The sequence below is a fragment of the Aphis gossypii genome, chromosome 1 (assembly GCF_020184175.1).
Source record: "Aphis gossypii isolate Hap1 chromosome 1, ASM2018417v2, whole genome shotgun sequence".
NCBI lineage: Eukaryota > Metazoa > Arthropoda > Insecta > Hemiptera > Aphididae > Aphis > Aphis gossypii.
In genome coordinates this window covers 53312410-53325171 of record NC_065530.1, presented here as the reverse complement: position 1 = coordinate 53325171, position 12762 = coordinate 53312410, and the positions used below count along the sequence as shown (strand labels likewise).

The 12762-nt window shown below is 27.3% G+C and overlaps 1 protein-coding gene across 1 annotated transcript; it reads left to right on the top strand.

The window, feature by feature from the left end:
* The first annotated feature begins 326 nt into the window (after positions 1 to 326).
* On the top strand, positions 327 to 2305 carry LOC126552817 (interferon-inducible double-stranded RNA-dependent protein kinase activator A-like). The gene is made up of 2 exons (XM_050207838.1): positions 327 to 517; positions 599 to 2305. Exons 1-2 carry the CDS (start codon positions 436 to 438, stop codon positions 958 to 960), a joined length of 444 nt encoding a protein of 147 aa, XP_050063795.1. The 5' UTR covers positions 327 to 435; the 3' UTR covers positions 961 to 2305.
* Positions 2306 to 12762: the final 10457 nt, after the last annotated feature.

Sequence of the window (12762 nt, the reverse complement as noted above, 5' to 3'; positions counted from 1 at the left end):
TTTCAAGTTTTCTCTATAGCTATTTGAAAGATCACTTATGGAAAACTTAGTGTTGAATTTTTAACCTTATAAAATATAAATACAACAAATTTTATAAATTTTCAACTTAAAAATTACTTGTAAATGTTCTCAATTTTACTATAAACTTAACTATAAACGCCTTATAAAAAGAAAAATTGTGAATATTATGTTTCACATTTATCAATAGCCAGCTGGCCAGATCACGTTACCATCATAGCTCAATCGCTATATAAAAATAAATATATTAATAATATAATATAAAATATATATTATACCTGTACTTATTGTTTCTACGGTAACATTATGTGAATAGTTTGTTTCCAAAAAAACAGATTAATAGTATATATATTATTTCATAGTATACATTTTCAGCTTAAGACGTATTGTTGTATTACATTTAATATATTGAATTCAATGGCGGAACTTCGTGAATTTGAAGCCAACGGTGAATTAGTATCGTCTTACTACAGTCTTTGTGGAATAATGGCTGAACGTGGTAAAGCAATAGTATATTATAAGATACTCTTCGTGGTAGATCAATTACCATATTATAATATCTACACAATAAATTTCATAGGTGGAGAAAGCATGTCATATGAATGCGGCTTGACCGAAACACAAAATGATGCTGGAGCACAATTTTCCAACAACCCGGAATTACCCTCGACCGATCAACAATGTGTTGTTTGTAGTACTCAACTATCAAGATTCATAAACTATATTGGATCATTACAAGAATTATGCCAGGCTCGCGCATGGGACTTACCGAAGTACGAGTATAAACAAGGCATCAAAGGTTTAACAAAAAATCAGAAAAATTTTTATACAGTAAAATGTTCTGCTGGGCCATTTGTATCAGAAGGTGTAGGTAAAAATAAAAAGATGGCGAAAAAACAAGCGGCTAAGATGTTGCTCAAGCACTGGGTAAATGTGTTATGAAGAAGCTAAAAATGCTGTTTTTTAAATGTTTTTTTTTTAAATAAGCGTACATTAATATTTGTACAAATACCAACGTGTTTTCGATTGAAATATGCTCACTTTTCTACACAAGCAAGTCTGCTTGTTCATCTATGTTTACTTGTAACTCAATTATTAATTATAAATATTTGTTTTATCTTCCTGTGCACTAAACACAATGTTTTAATTGTGGTTTTTTTTGAAAATTGGCCTTCGAGTTAGGTTAACTTAGAGTGACTAGTTTTAGAAAAAAAACGGAACAATAATTGTTGGTTTAAATACGCTAAAAAAACATACACATTTTAAAGATTTTAATGACATTTTTTATATTTTATAGTTACAATCAAAATATTTCTTAATTACACTACCTTGAAAAATTAAGTTGATGTCGATTGCTCATCATGTCTTTTATTAACTATTGTGCAGTTACAAATCTGTATTAAAATACATCAAATATTATTTAATCTAACCATTATTGCACCGTTAGTCGTTACTGTAATTTTGCAATCAATTGATCCCGTTTAATAGTTTTAGTTGACTAATTTTTCAAAATTATACGAGAAGGTGATTTTTTGTCGTCTGTCCGTACACATTAGTGAAATGTTAGTTTGCAATTGCAACATTTTTCTGTCACTAATGTGATATAGATAGATGACAAGAAATCGCCATCTAGTTCTACCATTAAATCAATTATAATTCTGAAAAATTAGTTAACACGTAAACCAAAACTTCAGTTCAGTTTTGATCAGTTGATCGCAAAAGTACAGTAACGACTTACGGCACAATAATGGTTGGATTAAAGAATGTTTGATGTATTATAATATAGATTTGTAACTGCACAATAGTTAATAAAAGACATGATGAGCAATCGACATCAACTTAATTTTTCAAGGTAGTGTAATTAAAAAATATTTTGATTGTAACTATAAAATATAAAAAATGTCATTAAAATCTTTAAAATGTGTATGTTTTTTTAGCGTATTTAAACCAAAAATTATTGTTCCGTTATTTTTCTAAAACTAGTCACTCTAAGTTAACCTAACTCGAAGACCAATTTTCAAAAAAAACCACAATTAAAACATTGTGTTTAGTGCACAGGAAGATAAAACAAATATTTATAATTAATAATTGAGTTACAAGTAAACATAGATGAACAAGCAGACTTGCTTGTGTAGAAAAGTGGGCATATTTCAATCGAAAACACGTTGGTATTTATACAAATATAATGTAAACTTATGATAATAAGAATATTACAAAATGAATGAAAAATATAATGTACACTTATAATAATAAGAATATAATAAAATAAATAAAAAATATAATGAGACACTTCGTAAAATCATTTAATACTGCTCTTTAGATGGAAAATATGTAAATTCTTAGATCTATCAATCAATGCACTTATGTCATTAGTTGAGCATAAGTAGTTATCGTTAGGCGATCACATAAAAATTTAAAATTCAAATGCTCATGACAATTTTCCTATTATGGCGATTAGAGTTTTCTCTATAGCTATTTGAAGAAAAGTTTAAGGAAAACTTAATGTTGAATTGCCTAACCTTAGATATAAATACAAAAAATGTTATGAAGTTTCAACTATAAAATTACTTGTAAATTTTCACAATTTTAACATATCTAGTAAAAATTTGAACTTTAAACGCTTATAAATAAAATATGATGGCTAACGATTTTTTATTTTGTTTTTAACTACAATAAGAACGAGTTATAAGAAATTTTGTATTAAATTTTTAAGTATTTTTTAGCAACCAACATTTTTTTATCTATCCTTCAAAAAAAAAAAAAAAAAATACTTAGAAAAATCGAAAATTTCAGTTGTCTATAAATAATTCAAAAAAGTCAAAATATTTTGAAAATTTAACTGTATATATAGTATATATATAACCCTAATATAAATATTAGGTAACAATTTCAAGTATTTACACTGATTAGTTTTTGAGTTATAACTATATAAAAAATCAATTTTGTCGAAAATTCATAATCTATTTTTTTTCAAATAATTTTTTCTTAACACTATTCTCTATTCGGTCGTTCAATATTCTTGATTGTTAAATAGAGACACCTAACCTGATATTTAATAACGATATTGTTACAATGTTTGTATTATAGTATTCATTCGAAACAGTGTTTTCGTCCTATATTGTCTGGCGCAAAAGCGATAGAGTAGGCGAAGAGTAGTGTACAATATACATGTACGAAATATATCGTATATGCGAATTATTATAGTTGCTCGGGAGGTGGCAGTGGCAGCGATGACGTTTACGCGCCACCACTTTAGTATAATATATTATAATATATACTCGTATACACACACACATATCATGTATATATATACGCATATATATATATATGTATACCTTTCAATTATTGTGTTTAGCGGCGAAAATATTTTGAAAGGGGTTTTCTTTTGTGTACACTTACACGCCGAGCTTTATAAAAATAAAATGAAAAACCCACCCGAAAAGAGAAGGGTCTTGTCTGTCTGCCAACGCTGCCGCCGGCACTACCAGCACTGCGAGTTGTTACGTCGACGGACGTAAAAAGATGACGGGAGAGTCGAGGGGTTGAATAAAATTGATGGAATCGTAAAAAGTGCGGCGACGGTTGCATGTGTATATCTGAAAATGCCGCAGAAGAGGAGAGAGCGTTTTGCTCAGTGGAAATGGACGAGCTGCCGCGCCGTGACGGGTCCTGCCATTCTGTCGACTCTTATATTGATATCAATTTCATATTTTTATTTTATTTCAACGAAGATTTGATACGTTTTTGCTTCATTGTCCTGACGGGCCCATCTCCAACGGAAAGTAAAGTAAAGAATGGACGACTCGGAAACATTATAAACCGCAGTCACATAGATCTTGCGGTGCACCGCTCTATTACTATAGTCTACATCCATTAATATAGCGGCTAATATGCTTAATAAAATGAGTAACCATTTTGTGGAGTATAAAATAGATAACCGACATAAAAAGCAAATTCGTGGCATGTGAATTATAAAAAACATAATATGTTAATAGCAATAAAAATAAAGGGTACACGATTTCGAATGTGTGGAATGCTATTCCAGAGAATCAATTCACTTATTTAAACATAATATTTAGCGTAAAGTAATTTAAGACCAGGTGGTTAGTAGTTGATGTAATACTTTTTTATAAAATCTTAAATGGTTATGATGACTGCCTGGAATCATCAGAAAAAATTGATTTTAAAGTTTCACCTTTCAATTCCAGACATATTCCTTCTTTTATATATCTCAGGTAAAAACAGTTATTTTAATAATAGTCGGTGTATCGTTTACCAAGAATGTGTAATCAAATAAATAATTTTAATTTTTTTTTTATACTGAGTTAAAACTTGTATTTTTAGTTTAAATAATTGACGTTTATTTACTTATTATTTTTGGTATGTACTATCTTTTTTCCTTGCAGTTTAATTTAATTATTTTGTTTTCACTTAACTGTACCTATTAATTGCCTCCTTAGGATGGTATTATTTATTGATTTTACTATATTATTAATTATTATTATTATTAACGTTCGAACATTTTTATGTAGGTACCTAGTCTTTAATGATGTATAGTGTCTGTCTACTGTCTACATATTACTTACAGCCTACTGGCTATGTTATACCTACTTCGGGATATTAGGTAAAATTTTAAAATATATTATCTATTATATATGATGTAATTAGGTCATTGGAAATTATTTTTCTAAATTAACATAAACATTTTAAATATTACTATACACTATCTTATACTATAATATATATATATCGTATAGTGTCATAGTATACACACTATAACAGTTTATAATGGTGGGTATAATAATTATAATTTAATATTAAAGTAATTATAAATCACGTTCATGTAATCATTATTCATTATCGATATACTGCCTAGATCATGATCTGTAGATATTTTGTAACTTTATATGTACAGGTGCAAATAAGGAAATGCATTATTGAATTTCAACGATTTAATTTCATATGTTCTTAAAATGTTGACATAAAATGTATTTGTCTTAATGATTGAATAATCTGAAAAATAACATACTAGCTTAACTCGATTGCCACAGTACCAAACGTAATATGTATCTGTATTTGTCTAATAATAATTATTATTTTTTCATAATAGTATAGACATTTTAAAGTGTATACAAGTACAATAATATATATCATATACCTATTTATATGGTAGTTATATTGTGTCCCATATTGTTTTATTTAGGTATTTAAAAAAAAAGTCGTTTATCGAATACTCACATTATCTAGTTGTATACAATAAGTAAATTAGAGTAACGATTAATGATGAAGGTACTGAGTGATAGAAATTGTCGGAGAAGACTCTCTCGACAGAGTCAATATACGAGTCGCCTGCTACTATGCGGTTACTTTACATCCGAGTCTTAAATTAACTCCTATAAGTCGGACGTATCTGCACCAGCCGCGTGTGATTACGATTATAGTCAGATATTGTGTTTTTCTGAATGAATATTGTTGTCGCCCATCGTGTCAATAGGTTTTTTTAACCGCCACGACCGCGATCGATTTACGGATTCACGCTGCTCAAGATATACCGCCGCGTACCGTGTAATTCACAAACCGAAATAGGCCATCTCCGTGGGCGTATCGTACATAATACAGTAGAATTCGGTGCAGTATATAGGTGTACAATAATATATATATAATATACATATATCCCATGCAAAGTCATTGAAAATCACGCGAGTGGTAACTATCGATCAAGCAGCGTTTTCGGCCCGTATTATTGAGCGGCGGCGGCGGACGTTGACAAGTGTGACAAGTGCCTTTAATTGGCGAACGCTGTTAACGGTACGTACACACACACACACATCGATGTATCAAAACGCATATACGCCAACGCGCCACACATCAATCGCCGCGGATAGAGGCGGACACGAATTAATTGCCACCGTCGTCGTACCTATATACAGCCCGAGTTGTGTGCCGCCCGGGCGACGTCATATATTTATAGTATATCGATGTGCTATTAGATTATAAATCGTCTAAAAATAATAGTATAGGTACTAAATAATATAGGTATAGTATAATATACCATATTATATGGAATACCTGAATATGTTAAAAAACTTACTTCGTAGAATTTCAAAAGTCTTTCTAAGTTACTCTCAGCCGTAGGTATATTATGTGGTGAATCGATTTGATTTTGGATAATATCGACCTAAAAACAAAAATTTTCCTCTGATATTTTTTCTCCCGTGAGTATAAAAACGCATAGTTCCCAGTTACATTTTTAATGACCGCGGTAAATAAGAATAAAACGTAAGAACAATAAGATGATATTATAAACAAAAGATTTTGTATGATGATATATTATAATAAAACCACAAAATAAGTATTTTATTTAACTCACCTAGAATATAGAATTTTTCAATTTTAGTAAGGATTACACAAAATGTGTTAAAGAGCTGTTTAATGGAGATCACTGGACTAGGGTCACTAATTGAATCGTGTACTTGCCCATAGTTTAAATTTATGAAATCGTTTACATAAAAATCACACGAATATTATAATATGGCTTGCTGGTTTAAATGTAACTAAATCAAATTTATAACACAATCAGATGCGATCAAAGGAGAACTAAACAAACACAGATTTTTTTGAGAAAACCTATACCTTCATTATAGAAAAACTCGGTATTAAGTTTTGAATTTTAAAAGGATTTATTCGATAAGGGAGATTTAATAACTTGTACAGCGACTAGAACATAATTTATTACATGACACGCGTTGTTGTAAACTATACACTTCTATTCAAAGGAGGAAAGTGCGACCTGGGAACCTGGGTCTTGATACAGGCTAATTGGTTCTCGTATAAATACATATTTATTTGTATGTCACACAAATTATTTCTTATACTTTATTTTTCATTGTCTCAGTAAAAGTTATTTATCTATAATATATATTTACTGTTTAATCTTTTTAAAACGTTTAGTTTAAATATTATATACTGTAGTTATATAATAGAATAATTGAATACTTAAAAAATAAAACTCGAAAAAGCTTATTCCGAAATCTGATAATGCATAGTAGTTGATTGAAAATCATCATTAAAAGAAACTGTATTTTAATTAGTGTTAAATTTGAATTCAATTGTAAATGATTTTAGATTAGGTCTGACTGTCTGAGTGAAGATGGTTGACTTCTTAGTTCTTTTATTTCTAAAGATATTTTATACAAATGTTAGTAATCTATTTTTTTATAAGTACGAAATACGTTAAGTTGAAATAGTTTTCGTTGAAAATATTACTTATATTTTATTATATTACATTGTTATAATAACTTTATATGACCAGGTATATGAGTCAATACCATTTACGTATACAGTGTATGCGTATAATATGCCTATATCTATCCGTAAAATAGTGTATAGGTTCATGACTCATGGTATAAACGAATATTGATTAAAAATTAATCTAAATATTTTAACAATGTTTTTGTGAATAGAAAATATTATCAATTCTCTATGATTAATATTTTTTGAATTAAAACAAAATAAGTTATAAATAACATCGTTAACATAAAAATAATTATTTTTTTAGTTTAAATGATAGATTTTATCAAAAGTAAAACTTATAATCAAAAAATAATGTTTGTGTGTATATTTAAAATTATGACCTAATACCTATTATAGGTATTGAATAACATTTTATTACATGTTCCGGGTAAAGCTTTTTAACTTTAAAATTAGATAAATAATTAACTACAATACAGTTGGTTAAAATGTTGCAGTTCATAGTTTTAATGATGTATAGTTACAATGTATGATTCGATATGTTATATTAAGATAAATTGTATTTGATTTTCAAGGTTTTTGACTTAAAAAGAAACATATTATCAACAAAAATTCAAATTTCAAATGCATATGAATATTGACTACTATTTAAAGAGATCCAACATGATTTGAAAATTAGCTATATTAGCTATAGCATATTAATATAAATAAGTATATATATATAAAAAAATTGAGTCTATCGTTGTTATTTTTTGAATAATTGCAATAAAATTAACAAAATATATTTTATTGTAAACTGATAGGTATATAAATATTTAAATTTTTCCAAAATTTGGTTGTAGCCTTTCTAATCTAAAATACGACGACCATGATTATTATTTTTTTCAAAATATTCATAGTACGTCACAGGTCAGATAACTTCCTACCCATGTATTGTTGTTGACCTTAAACGCATAGTTAAATATTTTTTGGAAATATGTTTATGCGTTATATTATAGTTTAAAGAACAATCAAGTATGGAATTATAAACTAATGAGTGTTGAAAAATGAATTATCTGAATTATTGAATTTTATTTCATTTATAAATTATTCATTGTTCATTAAAAATATATCAGATATTTATAATAGATTATTATCAATAAATTACGTCTCTTATTGGTATGTTTGCGTGAATAATGACAATAACAATAATAATATCTACCTACGATCTATAAAAGTATATATATTACAAGCTCATATGAAGAAGAAAGAGCATCTATAAACATAGTTATTTTAATAATAATAAATATGTTTAAAAAAGTCATCTATAAAACCTACAATTAAAGAAAACTGACCTAAGCATAGATGAATTGCAAAAAAATTGAATAAGCTATAAAAACATTTTTAAAAATATAAGAAAAAAAATATTTTTTTGAATTACTTTACTATTATTTAAAATAATCTATAAATGAATGTATATTGTATAGTACTATTTTCTGAATAATAAGTTAACAATATTGTATAATTTTGCCTATTTAATATAGGCAATATCATCAAACTCCACAAAAAAATCAAACATTCTAAGAATCATTTTTAGATGTGTTGTTACATATTATTTTTTTACATTAAATTGAATACCATTAATATTTAAAACTCAAAAAAGAAACTAGTCCATAAGTGTAACAATAAAGCTGGATGTAGGTGTATAATCATCTACAACAAATTGTTGTTTATTGATCTTTTTTTTTTTAAGCTAAATATTTTATACTTAATTCTAAACTATCAGTTACACAATACCACCGTATACGCTATAATTACTACTTATACAATAGGTATGTTATACATATTTTATTTTTATAAGTTTGAAATCTAAAAATAGTACATTTATTAACATTTTTGGAAGCTTACAGACTACAATTATTCACGGACTCACGGTTTATTACCTCGCAATAGTCGTAGATCATGGGAAAAAGCGGAAATGAAAACAGAATATTGCAATTATAACATTTTATTATAGAAAAAAATGTAAACTTATAGTTTTACGGTTATTTAAATACTACTTTTGTTCTAATGCTGCGCGCAGTGGTATCTAAGTACATACTCGAGAAACATTATGTTCAAATTATTACTGTTATGAGTTATGACGTCCAATGTAAAAATAATCTTGATGACATTTCAAACACCAATTTATTACATTATTTAAAATGTACGACTTTTAATTTCATTGAAAATAACAAATTATAATTTACCATAATTGTTAATTATAATACACAAACAGCAATTATTAATGTAAGATGAAATTATATAATTTAAAATTAAATTAAAAAATAATACATATATATTTAAAGTTTTTATCTAATATGTACTTTTTTTTGTAGATTACACGAATATATTATATAATGAGGGATGGAATTCTAAATTTAAAATTAAATGACATATTTTATTAAATTGAGGCATCGTGAAATACGAATTTGTTATTATGAATAACACGAAAAATAATTGAATGATTTACTACGCTGTACAATTCGTAATATTTCAATTATTAGTTAAATTAAAAAAACATTGTTTTTATTTTTCTATTTTTTGTAGAAATTTCAAGTACAGTTATACGCAAGAATTTGTATGTATTTAGATACTCATATATTAGAAGACGATAAATAAAATAAATTATAAGGCATACGTATTTGCTAAAATAAATGGCTATTAATGAAATATAACTGAAAATATTTATTTAAGCGAACGACGAGTCGCTTAACAAATAATAATAAAAAAAAAATATATTTTAACAAATATCCTTTTTAATTTGGTATGTCTTAATCGCAATACGACATTTAAATACGCACATTTATTTATACAATTGTCTATTCTTCTATTATTTTCTCTAATTTATTCAATTACTGTACGATATAACCCAAATCTATAAAAACTTAATCGTGGAACTATTGAATTATATATATTATGACGAAACGGGTAGAGCTATTGTGTTGATTTTCTGTCCTCGGCCGCAGAAACGATATTTCGCTGTGTTGCGAAACTCACCCTCGTAGTGCGATCTGTTGGCCCGAAGGACAAAAACGCAACCCACTCGGACAAACGAGGGTAACACTATGCGCAGAACAAGCGTAAAGACAGAAAACGTACAAAAATGTACATTACCGACATCATTATATATTATAATATTTGTTTTTAAATTTATTTCTCCTTCGTTAATACTCTATTACCTGTCCGGCTGGTACACTAAATCTGCATATTTATTATGCGAGGTATTAGTCCTTTTTTGGTATGTCAAAGTTTGTTTTTTAATAATTTATTGTGATATAACAACGTTAACCGATACCTGCAATTATTGACCTATTATCAAATCGTTTCCGCTTGCTTCGATGACTTTTATTAATCGTTATCATACGTATATTAGGTACACTTTATGTTGCAACGTATGTTTTACGAGTTTATCAAAATGCGAATTGTCTTTAAGCGTACAGCACGGTTAAAGGATACATCTGTGCGATATTGGATCATAATATTGTAGGAACGAACCTATAATAGTTTGCCGATACTTTTGCTCGTTTCGAACGAATAGTTTGATAGACATGGGCCGTGTATGGGATTCATACACGCGATAATATTATAATACCCATAATAAACTAGGAAGTATAATAATAGTTTATAGTATAAAAATGAATGTTATCCGTGACACGACTGTTGTTAAGAATCCTGTTGAATAATACTCTATTATTTTTTTTTATTTAATTCGTGTACAACGTTGAAATTCATATACCTGTAAATAAATATGACGTAACCTAACGAATATTGTCGTAGACCATTGACGTATCAATAATATAATAACATTATCAACAATAAAAAAATATGTTAAATACTGTTATTCAATCGTTTTAAGCGTCGTATAGTCGAACCATTTCGTTTCGTTAATAGGCCTTATAAATGTGTTTATTTCAACGTTATGATTTCATTATTTCTTATGTTTAATAGAAATATATACGTATAGATAAAATACAACGATATCTTATATCATACGGAGACGTAAAATTTAATTAATGTTTCCTTTGAACCGGTCAAAAAGTGATAAAAAATTGTCTGACCTACGACGTGCTACGAATACTTGGAAAGAATAATAATGAGATTAATCTAAAATAATGTTTGATTAAAATAATACCAAGTAAAATATTAATCGCATAGTATAATGTATTAGTAAGTGTTTTAAAATAATTGACCATACAACGATTTAACAGCACTCCATATTTTTCTTATTTGTATTCTAGAAAAACACATAACACTGTAAAACCAATATATCAATAGCACTACTTAGCGTCTTAATACAATGATTATAAGCTATTTAACATATTAAATTATTTAACACTGAATATGGTTTGTGAAATAGTTTGAATGTGTTTAACCGTTTAATGATTTTAAACTTTAAGGAAACTTAAATTATGTAATAACTATAATAACAATATAAATATTAAAAGATTTAATTTTCCGTTAAATAATAAATTATTTAGGTACATAAAATTGCGTTTAATCACGTTTCCGGTTTAATTCATCGATGGGTTATTTTATAAAAGTGCTATTAAAATAATGCTTAAGAACTTGGAAACTATTTAGTAAAAATAGTTACAAAATATTTAAATCGTACAAAAAATGAACATTGCGGCCATAAGATTAATTAAAAATAATTATTTTTTTTGTTAGCATAATAATTATGGGACAATATTATTGTATTGTATTAAATATTTTTATGTGTTTGTGAAATATATGTATAATAAAAAACAGATACAGCATTTTTAGCGTATACTTAAAATTTTAAAAATAAATCGAAATCATAAAACCTTACTGCAGTATGCAATACGTATATATAAATATAATATATATGATATGTCTGAAAAATATTTCCATAAATAAAAAGAAACAAATATGTGTGGAATATATATTTAAATACGTCTAAATAGCTACCAGGTTAGGTATCTAACTAGCTCACGTGTTTTTTCTATTCTATAAACGCTTATTCTATCATTTAATTTTATTAACTTTACACTTAATGTAGGTATTCACAGAAATTTACTGTCAATCTCTTCCGCGACGCCTTTGGAAATCGTGGGAGTTGATCGCACAGAGTTAAACGAGTTATTCGTACCTATACACAAATGTGCATGATGGGGTTTTAATGTAAATGCATTTGCATTAGCCGGATGAGTGAAAAAATCGGTACCTTCTTTCATCGGCGATGTAATCTCTACGAAAAAAACCAAACACATTATTACGTTAATGCGATATTATAGGTATACGTAATATAATAATAATATATACACAATACACGCATATATAGGTACTTTATAATATATTATACTATATGTGTAGGTACAACATACGGCTTCCACGACTTACACAGTTATTAATTCTCGTCGTACTCTTGTAAGTCGAAGTCCCTACACGCACATATATATATATTATATTTTAATAAACAATGTGCATAAATATAAAAACACGTATGATATA